Here is a 23,796-nt window from a genome sequence, read left to right as displayed (position 1 = left end):
CGTTTGGCGTTTCTTACCTTGGCATTGACCAAATCTTCGGTAGTTTTGTTCTCGGCTTCTTGAGATTTGGCCACGCGTTTGCTAATTGTATTAATCCACAAATTGATCTTATTGAATTTTTTAAGGAACGTTTGCCAAGCGGCCAGACATGATTCCAGGTTGCTGCGAGCATCACGTGACATGGCTTGTAGTGTCTCCCATTCGCTGGTTAAATGTTTGATCTCTTGCGCCACATTATCCTGACCCTCACTGCCACTGCTGGCAATGACAGCTCGACTAAGCTCTTCGCAGGCATCGAGCAACGACTTTCCCTCTATTGAGGTAGCCTGTATGTCACCTAGCCGGTTAAGGCGATCCTCCACTTGATCTTTTTCGCCGTGACAATCGGAGCATTGCTCGACTTCAATGCGTGTGCGACGCAGCCAGTCCTGTAGCTCATTATAAGCTTGCTTATATTTCTCATGACTATTAACCTGGTTCTCCAGAGACTCAATAATTTTATTTACTTGCGCCTGAAGTTCTTCGAACTTGTTCAAGCCCGTCTGGAAATCATTCTTGTCTAGACTGTTGTCTTCTTGCAATCGTTTGTTGATTTTCTCTACAATATCGTTGTGGCTATTGATATCACGTTGTATAACGCGGAACTTTTCCAGCGCAGCACGTTTCTCACTTAAGTCATTCAAATAATCGGCGTTGGCCTTAACACTGGGCTCCACGTCTTCCAACCACTCCAGCAATATCTTGTACTGTTTGAATATTTCCTCCAGTTGAGCCAAACGGTTGGCCAGCTTCTGGCGCACATCATTAAGGTCTACCAATAGCTTTTCGAAGTCTTGTTTAAGAGCTTCAGTGTCCTCCTGTATTTTGGCAGCGCCATTTTGTTCGGTATTCATGATCACCTTTTCCTTAAGCTCAAGCAAATAGCGAAGCTTGTTCTGACCCGTTTCAAAGCCCTGGCGTAAGTTCTTAACTGTGTTCAATTTGATTTGCACCTCATTGAGGGTACCTGGTATCACCTCACAGTCGGTTAATTTCTCGCGCGTGTTCTCAATCCACGACTGGCACTCTTCGTAGAGCGTGTGATGTTGCTGATGCTCCTGATAGTGCATTTCCAGGCGACGCATAACCTCCTTCGCCAAGGTAAGGAGTGCATTATATTTGGTTGTCAATTGCATAATGGCGTTGCTGATGCGGGTATCGGAACAGGTCTCTAATAGAACCTGCGCCTTCATGTTCAAATGATCCAAGGTTTTCTGCCAGTCAAAAAGTGTCTGCAGATGACCTTGGAATTCTTCCAAGACCACCTTCTTTTGTAGTAAACTGTCTTGCAATTTATTGTAAGATTGAACAAGAGCCTCGGTCTTGGTTAACCATTCAAGCGCCTCAGTGTATTGATCCTGGTAGTCAGCCCACTTGACAATGCCTACCTCCAAGTAGTCCTTAGCCTTGTTAAGCGCTTCTACATAGGCATCAAATTCTTCCTGCAATAGTGCCACTTCTTCTTCGATGATCTCACGGTCTTCTGGCTCTGCATTGCGGCAAGCAATCTCACCCTGCTCCAAGGCATTTTTCAACTTTTCAGAACCCTCCGAAACTTCGCCTTGCAAAATCTTTAGCTGATGAGTTTTCTCGGCCAAAGCTTGCTTATCACCTGTGGGTTCTGAGCACTTGCTTAAGCGCTCTTTGGCATTACGAAGCCAAGTAGCGAATTCATTGCCGGCATCAATCAGAGCTTGGTAGTTATCGATAGTATTCTTTTGTTTTTCATATAGATCCTTCGCTTGCTTCGTAAGATTCTCGTATTTGTCTGATATTTCTGTAGCAGGGGCACCTTGTTGTAAGTCCGAAGCCTTGGAAGTCACCGACTGAATCATTGGCTCAAAAGAAACAATATCCTGCACTATGTTGTTGGTCTGACGCAGATTAGCCTTACGTTCGCTTAAACCACTGCTAAGTCCGGGTTGACCACGTTTCGATTTGACAACCTTTTGCTCGCACGCTTGTTGTAACTTGGCCTCTCTATCTGTGATCCATTGCTGTAGCTGTGAGTAGCTAGAACTATAGTCAGCCCATTGCAACAAATTTGTTTCCAGTTGCACCTTGGCCGTCGACATTTTCTTCACAAGCCTGTCCCACTCAGTCTGGAGTTCTTTCATTTCACTGTTAATTGAATCGCGCCCATCGGAACGTGTATTACGAATGATTTTTTCGCCATTATTGATTGCAGTGTGTACCAAGTTCTGGCCTACCTCCCGGTTGCGAATCAAATCTTGGATCTGCTCCAAGCGACGCTGCAAGGCTTCTTTTGAACCTGCACCTTCACCTGCTGATTGTATGGTTGCCTTTGCATTAGCAATCCAGTCCTTGGCCGATTTCATATTGGCGTCGTATTCACGATGCTGATCGCGATTTGTTTCGACCTTTTTAAGCACATCCTTGCCTAAATTCACTTGCACCTGGTACATTGAGCTAAGGTGTCGTAGCTGATTGTTCACATATGTATCTAGATGCGATTTTAATAAGCCAGCTGCGGAAGCATTGAATTTTTCAATGTCTTGTTTTCCTTTCTCCAAGCGCGACATTACTTCACGCATATCGGCAACCTGCTTTTCTTTCTCCGGCAAATTGGGGCACAGATTCAGTTTGTGATTCTTAACAAGTATATCGATTTGCTGCAACCACTCCATGAGTCGCTCATACTCCTCTTTATATGCGCGCCATTGCACCATGGTAACTTCCAAGTTTTCTTTCTGCTGACTGATCTCACGGAACAAACTTTCGAAGCTATCACGTAGTGCGCGTATATCATTGCGTATGATTTCTTGGCCCTGCGTCGACGTACTTGCTAAAACCACTTCACCAGTGTGCACCAAGTGCTCGACCAAAAGCTCACCCTGGGCTTGTTTGTTCAGTAGAGCTTCAGTTGCCTGCACGGCATTCTCAATGGCCAGCTTGTCGCTAAGACTGCTTTGCTTCAGCGCTGGGAACTTTTCACGTGCGCGACTAATCCAGCTAACGAGATCATCGTATGCTTCCTTGAACAAACGATGATCTCTATACTGATCCTGGCGATCGGAAAGCAGTTTCTGTGTTTTGGCAAACAATTGATCGAAAGTATCCAGCACCTTTTGAGCCTGGAAAGCAGCCTGGCTTTGTTGTCCGCTGGCAATCATTTCCTTTGCTTGAATCTTCAGCGCGTCGACATCAATTTTCTCAACTCGTACCTTCTCTTCGGTCGTTTTGACACGATCTAGTTGTGCCCGTTTCTCTGTCATTGTGGTTTGGTGTTCCGCCAATTCTTTAAGCAATCCGTCTAGCCATTCGTTAAATTTGCGCACGTTTTGCACATGATCCAAAAATCCAGACCATTGTGTAATAGAATCGTCAAGGTTTGATTTAACATCCATTATGCGCAATGCAATACCCGACCAAAGATCTTGTAAATCAGTTATTTCCTTGTTAATGGCTTCATGTCCGGCGGGTGCTGTATTGGCCAAAACATGTTGTGCTTGCTCTAGTATTTTAAGAACACGTGCCGAGCCCTCATCTTTAAGGAGAATTACGTCTTGTATTGTGGATAATTTTTTGTCAAGCTCCTTTTGACTCATTGATGAAGTATCAGAACAATAATCAAGTTTTTCTTTGATGCCATTTATCCAGGACTTGCAATCAAAGAGAGCAGTATCGAATTCGTCATGTGAGACCACATACTGCTGCCAACGACTATTCAAGTCCTTCACTTTGTGGAAAATTTGTTGGTATTTAGTCACTAGTTCGGGACCGGAAGCACGGGTACTTGATGGACCTTTCAGCAGTGTTTGCGCTTTCTCAGTGACGCTGTCTACTTCTAGTTCCTTCGCACGCACATCTCCCTGCAATGCTTTAAGTGCATCCAGCTGAGCACGTTTCTTGGGTAGATCTTCTTTCAGATCGATGGCATGTAGATTGTTATCGGTGTCGCGAATCCAAGATAGACATTGATCGCGCAATTGCTCATATTCAGCCCATTGTTGCAAACGCAGCTCTATTGCCTCAATTGTGGAGGTAATTGCAGCTAAAAGGCCTTCCCACTCTTGTTGCGTAGTATCGATTTGGGATTTGATATTTATCTGTCCAACATCCACGGTTCCTGGTATAACTTTCTCACCCAGGGCACGAACTTGATCGACACGCGGAAATTCATCAGCAAGGCTTGCCTTCAAGTTCTTCAATCGATCAAGATTGGTATGCAATGAAATTTGCTCCAGATCTAAGTCACCCCAGTAATGGACAGTGTTAAGTGTGGCATCAATGAACTCCTGAGCATCCATGACGGCTTTTGAGTATTGCTGATGATCGCTCACAATACTCTCGTAGCGCTGGACGTAGTTCTGAGCACGCTTCTGCGCTTTACCAAACCTATCGACAATATCCTTTAGAATCTGATCCACATGTTCGGTCTTTTCGGGCAGATTTGCCGCAATTTCCTGTAAATTGCCAAGCTCTACCTGGTGGTTGTTGATGTCATTAAGGGCATCTCGGTATGACTGCAGTTTGTTGCGCTTCTCATCCAATGTTGTTTTTAGCTCTATTTCAGAGGGAAGTGTGCGTTCGATTTCATTCAACCAGCCCTCAAGTTTGTCAGCAATTTCGTCGAAACCTGACCACTTGGACATCTTGTCCTGTAGTTTGCGAGCAGTGCTCGTGATATTATCAAAAAGCTGATCAAAAGTCTGTTGTAACTCATCGAGCTGACTGCGTATGGCTTCACGTCCTTCAGTAGCCGTAGATGCGTAGCATTTCTCGCCGAACTCAACGGTACCGTTAAGAAGGAGAGTAGCGCTAGGCTGCTGTGCCAGCAATTCCTGTATGACAACCTGTTTCTTCAGCAAATCATCACGCGATCCAACTTGAGCCATGTCGCTGCAATCATCAAACCTGGCCTGCGCGCTAGCTAACCAATCGGCGCATTGGTTATATTTTTCATTGAAGTGAGTGTGATCCTGCACGGATTGCTCGCATTTCTTTAGAATTTCCTTGGCCGTTGCTTGTATCGATTGGAAGCGGGACGAAACTTGTTGAACATTGACGGCGATTCTTGTTTCGCCAGAGCTTTGCACGAGCTCGGAGGTGTCATCTTTCATCTTTTCGAAGTCAGCTTCGTTTTGACGAAGAGTTTGTGTCAAGTTCTGGAAGCGATTTAGTTGTTCCTCCTTCTCCTCTAACGATGCCTTTGGATTGTAGTTTTTCAACGCATTTTCCGCTTCACACAACCAGTTAATCAAACGATCCAAATTGATTTCGTAATCATTCCATTGCTGCAAACGGCTTTCCAATCCGCTCTTGACGTCACTCAACGAATTACCGAACTTCTCGAAATCGGCGTGAAGGTTTGCCAAATCCCGTGCCATTGCCTCTTTTGAGCGGGCAGGTATATTAGTGGCATCCTGTTCAATTTGTTGTTCCAGAGCCTTTAATTTGGCTACACCTTCAGGCAGGGCATCTTGAATTTCAGTAATTTTTTGCAGACGTGCTTGCAGTGCAGCCTTGTTGCCAGAATAATCGGAGTAGCCTGCAAGACGATCCCACAGATTCTTCTGATAGTCCTGTTGTGCCTTTTGAAGTTCACTAAACTGTTGGTAAACATCGAAGGCGGCATCCAAATCTGCAACCAGTTTAGCACAGTCAGTGCTGACTTGGTCGTAACGTTTGTTTACGTCGGCAACAGCCTTCTTTATTTCATCAGCATTGGTCTGTGGCGCACTGTTGAGTAGAGCCGTGGACTTTTCATTGACGGCTTCGATAATACGTTTGTGCGAGTTTATGTCTTGGGTGGTGCTCTTGTATTTGTATAGCTTTGAGCGTATTTCCTGTGCGCTTGTCCAGGTGGACGGGTTTTCATTGTGCAGCAACTTTTCTACTTGGTCTAACCAGCTTACTGTTTGATTTAAAATATCCTGATAGCTGGATAATTGAACAGTTTGTGCCTCTTGCCGTTTTTGCAAATTACGAATACCCTCATCTAGTTTATCCCAACGGTCGCGGATGTCACGCAAATCCTTACGTATTTTCTCACGACCCTGTGTGGATGTCTCAGGCAGCGCTTTCTCACCAGCTGCATTGAGGGCAGTAAACAAGCTATCAGCTTGCTCCTTCTCAGACAACAATATCTGTAAAATATTCGCATTCTGTGTGAGTTCATCTTTGAGCGCCTTGTCCAACTGCGTTTCGATTGGCTGCAGCCATAGATCCACTTCATTGTATTTGTCCTGATAAAACTGATGGTCATCCACCAGATTGGACCAGCGGTTGACCACCTCTTTGCTCAATACCTGCAGCAATTGATAACGGTTTGTTATTTGAGTTGCCAACGTTTTCAAACGATCTGCACCACAGTTGTTGAGCAAAGCGTGCACTGCATCCCCAAAAGCGTCAACTTCTTTCTCTTTTTGCAAAATGAGCTCACGCTGTATTTTATACTTTTCCAGCTGTTCGACCTTTTCGTGCAATGTGGACTTTAGTTGTTGTTCACGGAAAACTGCCTCGGCGTTGCGACACCACTGAGTGAGATCTTCTAACGTCTTTTCGAATTTATCCCATTGGGCCAACACATCATTCTGCTTTCCTTCAATGCCCTCGATATCGTCAAAGTGACTCTTCATTGTTATTTCAAGTTCATCAATTTCTTTCGACAATACTTCATTGCCTTTCTCAGAAGTGGTTGGCTTTACTTTGTCGAATTGTTCACGTATTTCAGTGATTAGTTTAAGAGCCTGAGGTTTATTTTGTGCCAGTTGAACCAGTGTTTCAATCTTGCGTTTTATGTCAGCCTTCTCGCCGTAAGCATCATCGCACTCGAGCAATTTTGACTTTTCATTTCCAATCCAGCTTTTTGCTCCACTGAGCGCATTATTCAAATCATTGTGCTTCTGTACACAGTCCTCCAAATTGTTCAAAATTTCGTTGGATTTCTGCACAATGTTCTGGAAGAGTTGCTTTATTGATTGAAGGTAAACGTTCAGTGAGTTGTCTTTGAGTTGATCTACAAGTACTTGGGCCTTGTCGCACACATTGTCTACCATCACATTATGTGTGGTAATCTCCTGATGCAACAGCTTATGGTTCTGCAATTGTGCACGCTTCTCTTGCAATGTGGTCTTTAGCTCGGTGTGGCTCTGCATCGCCTTGTCAACATCCTTTAACCATTTCGTCAGTTGATCCTGCGCTATGCTGAACTCATTAAACTGCAATAGACACTGATCGATCTTTTGCGTGGCAGAATTTAAGTCATCCGTGTAGTTGTCCCACATGGTGCGTAAGGCGCGTAACTGTTGGCGAATGATCTCTCTGCCATCTGGGCTGGTGTGGCCATAGAGCTTCTCACCACGATCAATAAGGCCCTCAAAGACAGTTGAATCTGTGATGCGTTTGTCGGACATCTCACGCAATTTGTTTTGTTGTTCTTGCAGCACACTTTGATCGCCGACGATTTCATTTGCTTTGGCCAGTGTCTTGACAGATGTTTCAAGATTCTGCTTGAACGCTTCATAGTCCTTATCAAAGCTTTCGTGGTCCTTGACATAGTTCTCATATTTTGCTATAGACTCTTTGCATAGATTCTTTAATGTTTGATAGCGTGTATTCAGGCGAGATAACTTTAAGTTAAGATCCGTTTCGCCCTCAATTTCACGACCCTGATCCATTAGATCGTTAATGGCAGCACCACGATGCTCAATTTCCTTGGCTATGTCTTTGAGTTGTTTCAAATGTCCGTTCTTTGCGTCAGCAGTACTCTTCAAGTTCTGGTTCTTGACAACAGATTCAACATTTCTCATCCAGTTGTCTAGTTCTTCAATAACAGAATCAAACTCATCCCACTTGGAGCAAAGCTGTTTAAGCTTAACCAGCGAATCCTGACACAATATCATAAATTCATCCCACGCACGCTTGGGCTCCTCAAAACCTTTCAGTAAGGCGGGATGTCCGTTTGGATGTGTTTGTGTGAGTACTGTTTCCAAGAGTTTGTGACAGGTGTCAAAGATGGAATCTCCCTCTGGCTTGTGCTGCAACAAATTCTCAACCACAATCAATTTTTCTTCAGCCCCTTCCTTCTCGAATGTAGTCTCATTCAGTATATCTATGGCCTCCGATTTGATCGTGTTGAGCCAGTCCTGTGCCTTTTCCAACACCTGATCGTATGCCTCGTGCTTGACCACATGATTTCCAACGGTGTTAATACGGTCAGAGATTCTCTGCGATAGCTGGTTGTACTCTTGAATTGACTCGTCTGTTTTGCGCTCAGACTCGTCATCACAAAGAGTAACGGCCTTGTCATGCAATTGTTTCAGTGCATTTTTATGCAATGTAATTTCTTGGAGTTGTGTCTTGTAATTTTGGAGTGCCGCCTTTTTGGCAGCCAGAGTGGGATACAGTTCGTCGCCGCTGCTTACCTTTGCCCTAGATTCATTCAAGTAGTGGGACACTTGCGTGTAGCTCTCCTCAATAGATGTCTTTTGTATAAGGACGCCCTCGACCTGCTGCATAAGTGCATTAGCCTCGTCACGTAGATAATCATACTTTTCGCGCATTTGGCGTAAGTCGGCCCGGATACGCTCACGATTCTCTGGCGAAACGACCGGATACAAAGCCTCACCAATATCAACAGCATTGTTAAGCAGCTGCTGGCCATTGTCAAAGGTCTTCAAATAATTCTTAATCGTTTGGAGTTGTTGAGCGGTTGCCGATGACGAACCAGGAGAACCCATACGCGCCAGCTCTTGAAACTCAATTTTGGCATCGCCGAACCATTCGTTAAAGTCCTTAGATGCTTTGGCGAAATTCGTATTGGACAATTGCGCGCTGCGTATTTTGTCGATGTAATTGGCAAGACTCTTGGCAACAGTTTGGTAGCGTTGCACGAGATGTGTCACAAACTGGCCAATTCGCGCCTCTGGATTCTTCTCAATTAATTGCTGAGATGTTTGCTCCAAGTTCTTGATAATTGGCTCATGTGCCAACACATCCTGTTGAAGTATGGCGAGCTGTTGTAGTTTCTGCGATACTTCTGGCATATTAACCTGGCTGCTTGTCTCGGCCTTTACGCGTCCCTCTACATCACGCAACCAATTCGAAATTTGTTCATTGGATTGCTCGTACTGCGACCATAAATCGACATTCTCATCCAGAATGTTTTTGATGTTATCGAAGCTATCTTGCAGCGCCTGCATTTCTTTTGTGAGCAGCTCAGCATCTCGATTAAGTTCCGCCAAATTTTGTGGCGCTTCCACGGCTTTAAGCATTTCCAGAGATTTCAGTGTTTCTGCATGGCGTGCCTTGCAATCGTCAATGCTCTTGCCAACCTCTTGCAAAGATGATTTCTTCACATCCAAGTTATATTTGTCGCTTGAAGACTCCGGTTGACACCAGGCAACCTTCTCACGTTGCGTTGCGATGATGCGCTTCAGCATGCCAACTTTGTCGGCATGGAATTTTTTGAGGAACTTTAGCAATGAACTTTCGATTTTCTGGCCATAGAGATCAACACCTTCGTAGCGTTTCTGCACATTGTTAAGTTCCTTGGGCATAATGGACTCATTGAATGTAGGATACAAGCTGCGTAGCTCATCGACTTTCTGCTTTATATTTTCGATTTCGTTGCCACAATTTCCAAGCTCGGCACGCAGTGCCCGACTTTGAAGCAAACGTTCCATGATTTTGTTATTGTCACCGGACATGTCATCGCACTTTATTAGCTGTTCCCGGACTTTGTTTACATTTTCCCCAGCGGCTTTGGTACGTTTACGCAATTCCTGTTCTTGGTCATTGAATGATGTCGTAATGGCGTTTAGACGATCAGCATTGTTAGTGACTTCGGCAAATTGTTCATTCAATAACTGATTGAGTGCTGTTAACGCAGGTATTTCTGCGCCATTATTCATTTTGACCAAATCTCTTGTTTTTTCGGCAATTGTGTCTTTTAAGGATTGATACGATGGCAGCTCGGTACGATACTTGCTCAACCTCATTGGACCGAATTCGATCTCGATGGTATTATCGGCTGCATCGCAAAGTCCTTGATTTGTCTCAGACAGCCAGGGCAGTAAATCTTTCTTGGCGTCTTCAATGTGCGACCAAATCACCGCTTCAGTTTCATAGACATGCGCATTCCTGGCACTCTTGTCGTGCAGCTCCTGCCACTGTTGCTTGGCAGCGGAAACTTCCTGTGGCACCTCTTGTGGCACTGATTCCCCAATGGCGGCAAAAAGTTTGCCTACATTGTTGCCCCGACGCTCTAGCTCATCGAGATTTACTTTCGATTTGCGTAGTTGCTCCATTGTCTTGCGTGTTTTTTCTGAAGCCTGTTGAAGTTCGTGCTCATCATGGGGCTGTTGTGCAATCGAATTGAACAAATCCTCTGCTTTTCTAAGCTCCTTCGAAAATTTGTCCTTTGAGTCAGCATATTCGCGTAAGGCCTGACTGATGAGATTATATTTTTGAATGCGATCGGCAATTTCATTCTGCAGCGAATCGTAATTTTTATCCAATACCAGAAGACTCTCTTGTATGGCGGGCATACTTCCAATGTCTTCCCGCATCAACATTGAACCTTCGTCATGAATGCGATCTTTCAGTTCCGACTGGTGCTTGAGCGCTTCGTTTAAGGTCACCAGATCGGCAATAATCTGATCTATATTGTTCAGGGTGGGACGTTGTTTCAAGATTTGATCAAGCTTAGCACGATTGTCCTGCAATGCTTTGCCAAAGTTATTCTCCAGAGCATGGAACTTATCTTTTCGCACACTCATTTGTTCAATCTGCTGCTTCTGATTCTGTGAGCGCAGTTTGAGATTCTCCAGCTTGTTCTCTACATCATTTACGATTTGAGTGGCAATCAGTGGGCGGCGCGAGAGTCCATCCCGCAATTGTATGGCTGGATGCTCATCGATTTCCTTGGCTTGACCCTTCCAGTAGTTGAGGCCTTGGCCCAGATGACCAATCTCGTCAATGGTCTTCTTTAGCTCGTCGGCTGAGGGACCCTCTGGTTTGTCCAGCTGATGCTTCAAATAATTCATGTGTGATTCGGTATCATGTTTCCAACCCAAAAGTTCTGTCCACTTTTCCAGTGCCGCCTTCTTCTGCAGCATGTTCGTTTCGAGATTCTGATAATTGACTACTAACGCAGTGTATGCGTCATTGAGTGCATTAGATTCCTCTGGTGTTGCGCCAAGAGTCAGTTGTTTAACCTCATCGTAGATGGCATTAAAACTGGGCTTCTTATCGGCATGTTCCTGCAGTAATGCGTGGACGACATGCAGGCTTGTTTCTACCCGTTCGGGATTTATTTCTTCAACTTGAGAAACTTGATTGCGCAACTGCTCCATCCAATTGGAAAAGTTAACCATCTTGGCGGTAAAGTCTTGACGAGAAATTATAGCATCTGACACTTCGTTTATGTTAGCACGGTTACTCTCAGATAATTTATGTAATTTGCCTTTCATGGAATTAACACGATCTTTGATGTCTATAGCACCTTCTGGTGCCAAATGTAAGCTGATTTGATCTGCATTCTGTCCAAGAGTCACCAGTTTGGCTTGTTGCTGGGAAATCTCATTGTTGAAGGACTTAAGCCTGACCAGCTCCTTCTCCAGTTTATCAATGTGTGGGGTATTCAACACCGCCGACCTTTTACCCAATAGCTGCTCGCCCTGATTAATCCAGCTCTCAAGCTTCGCTGCATCTTCATCAAATGATTTCCAATTCGCGACCAGTTTCTCGAGCTTCGCGCTCGCCTGCTTTGCATTTTCATGAACTGCAGTCCAGCGGGAGTGCATGGCATCTAATTCATCGGGGGCATTGGTTTTGCACAACATTTTATGACTAATGTTTGAGATGCCTTGGAGTTTGTCCAATTGGTCCAGGCATTGTGTTTCAAATTGTTTGGCATTTTGTTGCATGGCAACAGCTTCTTCAAGGGTAATGGGTTTAGGGACAATATTATTTACCTTGATTTCGCTCTGCTCCACAGCGGGCTTTATCTGCTGTAAACCGGCCTGGAAATGCTGCCAGTTAACCAAATCTTCTTGCACGGCCTGTGATTGATGGTCGACATTGCGATTGATGGCGCTAAGCACTTCCTGTAGCTTCGTGATTTCACCCTTCAATCGCTTCGCCTCGGCAATGTTGCCCTCTTTAGGTGCCAGTTCGGATGCATCAGCGGCCAGTAGATCAAGTTGTTTCATGCGATCAGCTAGTACACGCTTAAAGGACTGCACCTTGACAACGCGTTCTTCAGGGGTTAGATCTTCAGACTGCAAAGCTTCGATATTTTTAGGTGCCACCTTGTTAGCCCACTCCTGTAGTTCAGCCAAACGTGTTTTGTAGTTATTCCATTTGGCACTATAGTCTTCTAGGTATCCCACACGGTCTTTCACATGTTCCATAGTATTAAAGAACATCTTCTCAACTTCAGTTACCTCTTTCTCGAGTATGGGTCGCTTATCGGCTGCGGCCAGAGGCGCAAGCTCTGTCTTAAGTGCGTGCAGTTTCGGTAGAAGCTGATGGGATGCCTGCTGCAATTGCACATTTAAATCGCGTTTCGACTTAAGATCCTGACTGACGTTTTTGGGATCAGTTTGGAGTGGTGTTAGTGCGCGCAACTCGGTTTCAGCTGTCTGTAGCATGGAGAATATATCGTTCTTCTGATCGACGAAATCACTCCATACGGCTTGGGTGCCCTTGAGTGCTTGCAGCTTATCAGCGGTTTCAGTGTAGGCCTCATTCCATCCAGTTTCGAGATTCTTAACCTCGGTATTGACAAAGGCAGGTGCATGTACATCCTTGCTGAGATCGCGTCCACGTTGCAACATTGACATTATGTGTGGCCGCTGATGGTCGAGCTGATTGATGGCATACTGCTGTTCCTCGATCATGCGATTTACACGATCCAAGCTATCTGGAGCAGGTATATTGGCAGTTTGGTCCTTAACCTTGCTTAGCAGGCACACAACCTCATGAACCTCGCGACGATAGGTGTAGCACTTAGAGAAGACCTCAGTCTTTACCATTGTTATCTCAATCGTGGGTATAAGATTTTTATAGCGTGCTATCAGATCCTCCAGCTTCTTTTGCTCAATGTTGGCCTCATCTTCAGTAGCGTAGCTAAGCAAGGAATCCAATGTTTTGACCAACCACTTCATGTCCTCACGTTTGTTATCTGCATCTTGACAGATTTTCTGCGGGAAAACAGAAAAGCATTAGCATCTTAGAAACATTTTTTTATTATTATTTAAGAAGCAAAAGCAAAGGTATTACCACTAGCTCCCTTAGCTGCACGCAAGCATTATATTTAGAATAAAGAGAACTTTTAAGTTTTTTTTAAAAAACGAGCGTCTTTAATAAGTATCTCACCTGGAAAACAACCTTCTCCTTTTCAAACTCTTCCATGGTGTTCACCTCGTTGACGATGCTCTTCAAGCTCATGTCCACACTGTTCATCCAATCGATCATCTCGTTGAATTTCTGATGATAGCCATCCCATTGAGCGGGTATTTGTTGCAAAGTTTGACGCATCTCGCCCAATTTGTTCGAAAACAATTGCCATTGTGCCTTTGCGTTGTCATACGCCTGTTCTAGACTCATGTCACCAGGTTGTTGTTGTCTTTGCGCTTGGCTAAGACGCTGCATGTTTTGAAGACACTTCTCAATGCGTGGTACAGCACCTTGCTGCAGTAGGAACTGCTCATTTCGCCTTAGTATTGAGTCTACATCCTCATTGCGATTGAGTGCCTGTTTCTCAAGTTGTAACTCCTTTTCCACATCCTTAAGAGATTGGTAGAAGGCATTCTCGTCCAGGCGGAACTCCAGCTTCAGTAAATGAAGAGGTGCTTGTGAGAGCACATTTTTCCAACGCGTTTGTAGTTGTTCGACGGTCTGCACTACAGCCGGTTGTTCCGCTGATGGCAAGGTTGTGAGCACCTGCTGTGCAGACTGCACCAGATCGTTCATCCAGCGCTCATTAACATTCTCAAAGAAGTACTTTTGGGTTTCAATTGTTGTCTTAGACTCGATGTGTTTCTCTATTAGCATGGATTCCGCCTGAGTTAGCCATTCGCTTACCACACGTTCGTTATTCGTGAAATTGTTCCAGGAGCGACCAGCATCACTTAAACGCTGCTCCCATTGTTCTGCATTCTGTATGACATAATTAAAACGTTCGTTTAGCTGTTGCATTTCTCGTGCGGCTGGTGCTGTATCAATTTTATCATCGGCTGTCACAGCCTTCAGGAGATTCTGGAAAACTTTATTCTTGCTCTCCAACATCGAACGATAGTAGACAGTGCGCGAGAAGAAGGTCTTATGCTTATTCAGTTCGTCGTTGATGGCATTACGCCCACCCGTCAACGAATGCGTGCTTAACACCTGTTCTGCCTCATTTAGCCATTGATGTATCTCTTTTTGGCCAGCCTCCAGCGATTCTTGCTGTATTTCTAGTTGATGGAACAAATGCAGTTTGGCGGGTATTTGCGCACGTATGCGAACTAGGGACTCTTTTTCCTGTTTCAGCAATTTCATCATCTTGTCCACTTCATCGCGTGAGAGGTCCTGTATCAGTGCCTGGAAATTGCGGCTGATTGTCTTGAAGAGCTCTTCATTGTCGTCAATTTCACTGGCAAGTTTTTGTAATTGCTCGCCATATTTACGAATTTGTTCGCTGTTGCCGAGCACCTGACGCTGATCCAGAACGGCTTCTGCGTTGCGCAACCATTTCGACAGCTGTTCAATGCCCGATTTGTATTCCTGTCGTGAACGTATAATATCACCTGCATGAACATATTGCTTTGTATTAGCGAACAGGCGTTCGAAGCGTTCGGCAAGCGCCCCATGACGTTGACGCAAATTCTGCGCAATAGGCTCCTCACATGAGGCAATTAAATAATTAGCGGCGTTGGCAAGGGCATCGAATTTATCCTTCCACATGCTGATGTCTTGGAAAAATTCAAGACGCTCGTCTTCGGTTTGGTTCAGCTTCTGCTCAGCCAACAGCAACCATTCCTCACAGCTTGGGGCCAATTGATTCCAGTTGCGCCAACAAGTTACCACTTCTTCGAGTGAGTTCTGGCAACACTTTAGTTCCATGGAGACACGCTTCCAGCGCTCTTCCGTCTCGTACATGAAACGATCAATATCGGTGACATCCTTGCGGGCCACGTTGCCCTCACGCTTGTACTCATCAACCACTTGCTGCATATCAACAAAAGCTTTTTGGAACTCTTGGAAAATCTTGTTGCGTGAGACAAAGTTCTTGTATTGCTCTAACTGTTGCACTACCTTCTCCTCGTGACCATATTTCCCGGTCCAGCCACGCATTTTATTTTCCACTAAATTAAGGAAGGCAATGAGACAGCATTTATGTTCAAGGAATTTCAATCGGATTCTTCGCTCAGCAGCCTTGGGTGCGACATCTTGAAGACGACGCTCCATGTTTCGCAACTGTTCCAACGGAACCTGCTGCGCCAAGGGCGAGCGTTTGGCATTATCAAACATGGCCATAATGCGTGGCAAGTCGGCAAAGAACAGCTTATGCTCCTCCAGCTTTCTACTAATCACTGCTGCAGTTTCTTCGTTCATCGCACTGGGTATTTCATTGTCCATGAGTAGTTTTTCGGCTTCGGCCAGCCATTTGCCAACCGTACCGAAATCACCGGGCAGTTCGGCATCCAATAACCAAAGCCAGTACATCATCTGGTATTGTAGGCGCTGCCACAGTTCGTTGATCTCATCCCACGACTGGCGTGAGACCTGCAGAAAACCGCTCTGACTCTCCATCAATTGCTTCAAGCGATTGTAAGCAGGCAAATGTGCATCTACTTCAGAGCGTGCAAGCATATATTCCCCAAAGTCACGTGGGAACGAGTTCATCATGACCATTGGTTCGTATTCGGTGGTCTTCTCCACCAAGAAACGACGCAATTCGTCCAGCTCTTGCTGCACATGCGACTGATCGCGTGTTGCACCCTATTTCGAGAGATAAGCAAGATATATTTATATGAACTTTGAGGGTTTTTGCAATTTATAAATACCTTTGGTTCTGGATACTTGTGCAGGAACTGCGCCACATATGTCATTATGCTCTTCTCATCCGGTTTAGGTACGTCCACATCCTCAGCATCCAATAGCTTGGCAATGCCCAGCTTGCTTTCGGCCACATCGAAAGCTGTCTCCAAGCGCTGGCGGTTGCTAGTCTTCTTTAGCTCAGCCAAGTTAACCAAATTTGCCTTAATTGCATCGATAAGTGCGAGGAAAGCGACACCATCTCTCCAGCTGGCGCCAAAATCTTTAACCTCCACACCAATGTCTCTGCAATTCCAAATTTTTGGTTTAGCTTAATGTCCCACCATCAGTTTTTTTTTTTTAAATTCTTTACTCACTTTGGTAAGGCATTTGTAACCCAATTTAGCAGTGTTTTTCTGGCTCCCTGCTTCCATTTTTCAGCCTTTAGATCGCCAGCCTTTTGATTGCCAACGCTGTCGAGCGAGCTAACCGAACCGCCAATACCATGACCCAAATATTCTAGGTTGCGGCTATTCTCCTCGATCTGTGGAAAGCATTAGGGTATTAATAATTTAATACTTAACTTTAATGATGACTTTGTGCTTTTAAGAAGAATCGACTATCAACTTAAAAATAAAAATGACTACTCAAAAGAAAATGAAGTACAACAACAATTACAGTTACATAGACCAACAATCAGCGACCTACCTGTGGCGCATAATTTATAACTACAACTAAGTTTTTCCGCCTCTTTTTACGAAGCTTGTGAATTGAATTGAATTTTCGAAAAATATAAAGTACAGAAAGAAAGGTATAGAGGGTTAATTGAGTAACATTACGTTTATCGTTAGCATTTTGTGCCTTGCTCTTTGGTGCAAAACAAAATTGTAAGGATTCGGATGGAAGAGTGCACAACTAACAATTTCAATATTTCTTATCAATCGATCTGGATTTATTGTGAACGGGTGCCAATCTAAATGGTGTACTCCACTCGTGTGCCAATGTGTGACCAATAAATTGTTGTAGAGATATTTATTTTTGTACTGCAAGCTCACCTGGAAGTACAATATGATCGTCCATATCAGACCCAACACAACTGGTGGTCTCCCATCCACCAGATCTGCGGGATTAATATTGACCAATTTGATGCGTTTGCTAGCTAAAAATTGTAAGGCTGTATTGGCATTGCTAAGGAAATGTGGACGTCTCAGCACACGACCCTTCTCCACGGGCAAACGTTCGCCGGATAGAACTTCGAGCAATGCAATGAGTTTCGTACCATCGCGTAAATCATTGATTAAATCATCGATGCGAAGCGGTGGAACACGCTGCAAGAAAAAGTAAAAAGAAATGTTTATAGATTAATTGTTAATTAAAAGTATAATATATTTTGAGCGTAAATAAATTACAATAGGTTAGGTGGATGCTCTTTTAATTTAATGCACGAATCACAAAATTTGTGCCAAAAGTGAACATATTTTCAATTCACTAGCTTATTTCAGTGCAACCAAATCAAAGAAACTTAAAATAATGCAGAACTACATCAAATAGAAACTTTTACGCATATAGTACTACATTGTAAAATAATTGAGTTTAAGCGATACGTAGACATACGAAGGGTTAAGGTTACGTCTGAAGCAAACAATAGTCTACAAAACTACTGTTCCGCTTTTGTTTAAATAGTCGCCAACTGTCGGCAGATGCTTTGAAGTGCCTTTTGTTACAGTACTTAATTACATTTTTATGGCTGCTTTATACGATGGACGAATTGTGCAAAACAGCCGGAATATATGAATTCAATCAAAGGACTTTATGGAGCAGTTAACACGTTTTTACAATTTCGCATTGCTTTCACATGTTTGCATACGTTTCAGCTAACTAGGTGCAATTACAAAGCACCCCTATTGGATACGAATGGCACTCGTGTTCGCTTAATTGACGATAAAACATTGACGCGCTTAATCGCGCACCAAAAATGGCCACAGTTAGAGTCGAGACACATTAAATCAATTAAAATAGTTTAAATAGTTTGGGTACGGCGATAATTTGTCTAGATTTCCATTGCGTACAAGACAAATTGGAGACTAGCACGCTCAGGCATTTACCGCAAACTATGCCGCAAAGATTACGATTTGAGTTAAAAGCATTATGCTGGTGACGTAGGCAGCAACGGAAGTGGCAGGCAGCCATTGTAATTGAGTGTAGCATTTAATTGAGCAGTGCATTTTGCTTTCCTTCTCACCCTCTCGCCCTCTCACCTTCCAGCCGGGAAGTCGAAGCAAGGCCCAAAATAGTTTGTGTAAACTTTGTCCAACTTGTGCAGACATGCAAATAGCGGCAAAGTTCTTGTGAGCTACAAAACTTTTGTTTCCTGTTCATATAATACTTCAGATACTATGCTACAATAAAGTACATAACACTAGCATGCCGCTGCCTTGTGAAATCAATTTCAACGTTTCCTGCCCAGGATGAGCACATCGTACGCCATTCTTTTTGAGCCGCAAAATTTATGACGTTGTCTACCATTTGTGTCAAAAACTTCAAAGACAACCTTTTGTCGTTGTTCTCATCATTTTGTTGTTGATATTGGGCTGGCAAATGCGAGGCGTCGCTTTGGTAACTCCTACTACACTATGTCCAACTTAATTATTTACCTTGCTACCACAGCACTTTTTTCCTTCCGTGAGGCATGTACAAGTATTCAAGTATACTAAACTTGTTTATCTGTCATTTGTCATTGAACTCGTCTGCTGTGTACACGTTTACATAAATAACTTGCAGTCTACGCACCCAGTCGCGCATAGAATTTGCTAATGCGAGAAATTCCACAAATGCATTCAACATTGTCTGCCCGACAATGCAAAGTCATAGCGAAATAGCAGTAGACCAGCCAAGTTCAGAGGCATGCAACAGAAACCTCGACTAAGAGTGACTTCAAATAGAAACGTATGCGATGCAATGCAACAAACCGGCCGCAAACGTGTACTTGAGAAAAAGCGCCACAATAAAACGTTAACACAGTTGCCTGCAGTTAATATTCAGTACAGTGGTTCTTAAAATAACTTGATCAGAAAAACAACAAGGTGTATTTTATTTAATACGCTTTTGATTGCATTTAGATTCAACAATAAGTATCATAGTAAATTAGTTAATATTCCATTAGAGTCGACGACTAGGTAGACCATTTTACTAAATAACAACCAGTTACTAAGAAGAATCTCAAAAGATTTATATTCTATAAAAACCATTGTAAATAACTTGTTCTTTTATATTTATACTCTTTTAATCGAGGTTTCATTTAGATTCAACAATAAGTGCCATATTAAATTAATAATCTGTCAGGAGTTAACTGTAATATGACTCTATTAGAAACGATTACTGAAGAGCCAGTTTTTATTAAAATAACAGTCAGTTATTAAGAAGGATCTCAAGATATATGCATTGCTGGGCAAACATCTTTTAAAGCCTTGAAGTCTTTATAAAAATATTTCGAAATGCTTGTTTCAATGTTCTTGATTTCACTAATGTTTTTATTTAAGGTGACCAAAAATGTTATTATTGCATGCATGGAATATAATATCTAGTCATATCAGAATATATAATAAAATCAAGGTTCAGGTTTTATACCTGAAATTTGTGTATGAGTCTTGAACTTGAAGCACATAGTGCATTTTACGATTATAGAAATAACTGTGCCACAAAATTATGAAATACATAAGTTATTTGGACAGCGATAGCTTTTTCCCGCTAAAAAGACGTCATGAATGATCTTTAGTTTTAGCAGGATATCGCACCAAGCCGGGATGTTATGCGAACAATCCATTAATGATTCAGGCTCTTAAGACAAATATCAAGCAAGCTATTCATTAAATAGAGCCAGAAAGGTCTTGGAAAACAGGGTTAAGCTGTTTCTTCTTTTGAATAAATCATTAATATCCAAATTTGATTTGATTGATTTGTGTCCTTATTTATTATTCCACTATATGGACCTTCAAAAAGAAATCACTCTATATACGCTTAGATTGCAAGTTAAAAAATTCTGGAGCTTATACCACTGCATTGGAAAAACCGAAATGTTAGACTGAACTGCCGTACCACTAATTCAACTATCTAATTCCTTTAGAGGTTTGTATTCAATCAGCATCATATTCTCAATTTCAAATAAAAAATGCTAAATATACGAATTCTGGTGCAGCTTCGATAAGACCGTATTGGCTTAAAATTTATTTACTTATTAATAATAGTAGTTAAATTTCGGAAGCGTAAGTAGGAAAGAGCAGCGTCAATCTAAAAAGTTTTCTGCACATAGAATCAAAGAATCTATGTTATTGTATTTAAATTCGTTAACCAGAATATGGCCTGTATAGCCCACGGCTATACCATATAAATTGCTGTGAAGAAATAGCTCGAGTTCCGTTTTATGTGTGGCCTTTGCTGATAGTCGTATTGTTGTTCCTGCTGCTCTGTCATCCCACAAGCATCCCGCAGCAGTTGCCATTAACTCGTGCAACCCACGCGCATGTTGCATCGCACGCCTACTGACTTACTTTTACCCCAACACTGATTTAGTGCACTTTTCTAGAGAGTGTGCGCCAAACATATACTTTACTCGTATACATATTTATTTATATATGCTTATATAGTACATATTCAGCCAAATGTGTTATCTTTTTAGACAACTCAGATCTACAGACATGCAGCATTGCCGGCATTTGTAGATGTACGAGTGTACGAATTTAAGCCGGCCGGCCGGCCGGCTGGCCGGCAAATACATACACATACAAGTATAAACCAAATAAACCAGTTCTGCAGTTGTTGCAACTTTCGGCTTGCCACCATCTACGAGTATAAGGCAGAAAGCCAGTCTTGATGCCTGTCGCACATAAAGCACTCAACGGCTTGCTGCCTGTCTGACTGGCAGACAATAAAGGAGCGACCGGCATGGCATGCGTGCCACCATAATCTTACACATACTATATAGTACGAGTATGTGTATGTACTACTCGTAAGTTTTAAAGCGTGGGCAACATTTTGATTGAAGTCATATATTGTCAGGTCGCGAGGCAGTAAAGTTAAAGTCGAGGGAGCTTACCACATTATGCAACTTGCGAGTGAGTCATTTAATGTGCATAATGGCCAATCAATTTGTAATTTTGTGCTGGAAATTGCAAAACATGTTTATTAATGCACTGCATTGAAAGCAATAAATAAATGTGTATATGCACACTCGCACATACATATTTACCAACAATCGATATATATTGTAGATATAACACTATACTCGTATATACAGCAATTGCATGACCCAGCAGCAATGTGCTAATAAAAACTAATTTATTTAATTTGTATTGCTTATTGCTTATTGGAACTTTTGTTTGTGCTAACCATTTTCGCCTGGTGAGCTGTCACCTATCGCTTGAATTGTCTATGTATATATTAGATACTCATATATACTTGTAGGTATGCATGTATGTACTTTGCAATGCAAATTGTACTATGTACAAGTATATACACTATGTATGTATAAACACGCGCTTAGTAAATGGGCGTTCGAAATACACTTTTTTTTCGACTATGTAGTTCACTTCAAGGTGAACGAGTTCAGTCAGTCAAGTCGGACAAAACAAAACCCTGGCACCCGAAAAAATACATCGCATTATTGTTGATGTTATTTGATTAAAATTTATTAACTAATTCATGCCGCTTAAGCCAACACGACCAACGACATGACGACAACAATAGAAGAGTGCCTCACGCTGCTTGGCCACTGTGTCGAATCGCAAATTTTTTTCATGTATACTTGTATAATTCATATTGTTGTTGGCGGTTTGTTTTTTTTTTTTTTTTTTTTTTTGAGCTTGAAAATAGCGCTTGACAGCTCAATAGCGCCAAGTCGGCACATGATCTTGGTGGGTGTGTGCGGCGCCAATTTTTTTTATTATGACATAATTGCGGACACCTTGCCATGGGCAACAATACGTCTGTAGACAACTGGCAGTGAAGAGTACGCCTCAACAGTTGTCTGCATCATCTTGGCGAGAATGTTGTCAAGTGTAATTATTTATTTAGTGAAAGGAAAAGTGCATCATTGGCGCTTAAATTAGAAAGGTAGAGCGCTGTGAAAGTGGGTTGTTAAAACTGTAAACGGCAAACGTTTGCCTGCAGCTCAAATTGCTTTTCACACTGATTACATTTCGAATGTAGAAAAACACAAAGCCTTAGATGCGATAGTCTTGCCGCAATCCAAGCTGACAAACCAAATAAATACATACGAGAACTAATTAAATGTTTGGTAAGACAGACTTCGGTATTCGGTCTTACTACAAAAGCCTAACCTGATGATAACTTATGTCCAAAAGAAAGTAAATTCAACTTATTTTTATTTTTTGAAATGTGGTTCTTTTTTAAAAAATGGGTTAAGCCAGGCACCTGGAAAGCTTTTTTAACCTGAGGATAGATAATAAACAGTAACTTCAAGATGTATATAAACACATTCCAAAATCCTTTTTACTTTTGTTTGTTTATATACACCATGTTGAACCTTTATAAAAATGGGCTAAGCCAGACATTCAATGTGTGCCTCTCAATTTTCACGGCCTCCAGAAACGTAAACTATAGTTATTTTTGTTAAACAAATGCACTTAAAGATATAAAATAAGTAGTAAAAATTAAAAGATTTCCCATAGATTAGCATCGCCTGCTGCTTCACATGATTAATTTAATGCGGCACGAGCATTAAAATTTAAACCGTTCACTGCAACCTTCTCCTTGCAATGACACAACATTCGCACGAGTTTGATTTATCCAATTCAAATCAAAATGCAAATTTCAATGCCACAAAAAGTTAACGCCAGCTAGACATACAAAGTTTGTTAGTTGTTCTCTCTTAGTCTCTTTATTTTAGACTCAAATGAATCGATTTTGCGATAGACATATAACTCACCTTCGAAAGGTATGAATTAATCCAATTAGTGAATGTCTTCTTCTGCACCCGTTCTTGCTCCTCTGGAAAAAAGTAAAAGAAAAGAATAAAGTGTGAGACGACATTTCGTACATTTGTAATTAAGTCCGCTGAATATTGGCAACAACAACAAACTTACTCGCAGACGGGCAGACATAAAAGGCAAACGTGCATACGAGTAAACCCAATAAACAAGATACCACCAACTAAAGACAACTGAAGACGATAAGATACTTTTTCTAGTACATCGCATGTATTTCTTTTAGTTATTTTTTAATGCAAAAGCTGCCGGCACTGCTCCCACATACAAACATACATATGTTTTTTTGTAGTCGGGTTTGTTTGTCTTAATTGAATTATCAGTAGAGTCATTTTATATACCTGTATAGTACATATACAGAATTAACACAATGACATCATGTTTTCCAGTATCTATCTGCTTTGATAATATCGCAGTGTTTGTTTTCTCTTCATATAGTTTTATGGTAGCTTTTTGGATTTGCTTGGATTTTCTAATGACTTTGACATTGTCAAATTCCCAAAGTATGCAGAAAATGTACGCCATTTGGTGCAACGTTTAGTCCAGTACAAAACGATATGCGCTAGAACTTCAACTTTATATGAAAGCAATGATCTCTACAACCATCGAACTGCTTATAACTGGGAGAGAGATTGGATAAGACAAAGATTTTCAGGCATAGTTACAGATACGTTCATCAGATAGTGATGGATAAAACGTCAGTTCCATTTTTGAAAGTTCAAGGCGTTCCAAAAATAAAGACAAGTTGACGTCTGCACGGATGAAC

General features: G+C 42.3%; 1 protein-coding gene across 5 annotated transcripts in view; it reads right to left on the bottom strand.

Annotated features, from left to right (window-relative positions):
* LOC115630477 (nesprin-1) overlaps window positions 1-23,796 on the bottom strand; it is a 118,324-nt gene that overhangs the window by 71,317 nt on the left and 23,211 nt on the right. For all 5 annotated transcript variants that reach the window (XM_030527057.1, XM_030527055.1, XM_030527051.1 and 2 more), the window contains 6 exons: window positions 22,973-23,034; window positions 17,085-17,357; window positions 16,407-16,573; window positions 16,059-16,335; window positions 13,387-15,993; window positions 18-13,211 (listed from right to left, as the gene is read on the bottom strand). In XM_030527057.1, coding sequence (XP_030382917.1) covers window positions 18-13,211; window positions 13,387-15,993; window positions 16,059-16,335; window positions 16,407-16,573; window positions 17,085-17,357; window positions 22,973-23,034 — 16,580 coding nt within the window. The remainder of the gene's footprint in view (window positions 1-17; window positions 13,212-13,386; window positions 15,994-16,058; window positions 16,336-16,406; window positions 16,574-17,084; window positions 17,358-22,972; window positions 23,035-23,796) is intronic.

The sequence above is a fragment of the Scaptodrosophila lebanonensis genome, unplaced genomic scaffold, assembly GCF_003285725.1.
Source record: "Scaptodrosophila lebanonensis strain 11010-0011.00,11010-0021.00 unplaced genomic scaffold, SlebRS2 tig00001410-arrow-pilon, whole genome shotgun sequence".
NCBI classification, from domain to species: Eukaryota; Metazoa; Arthropoda; class Insecta; order Diptera; family Drosophilidae; genus Scaptodrosophila; species Scaptodrosophila lebanonensis.
Note: the sequence above shows the minus strand (reverse complement) of the source record. Positions and strands in the feature narration are given on the sequence as shown.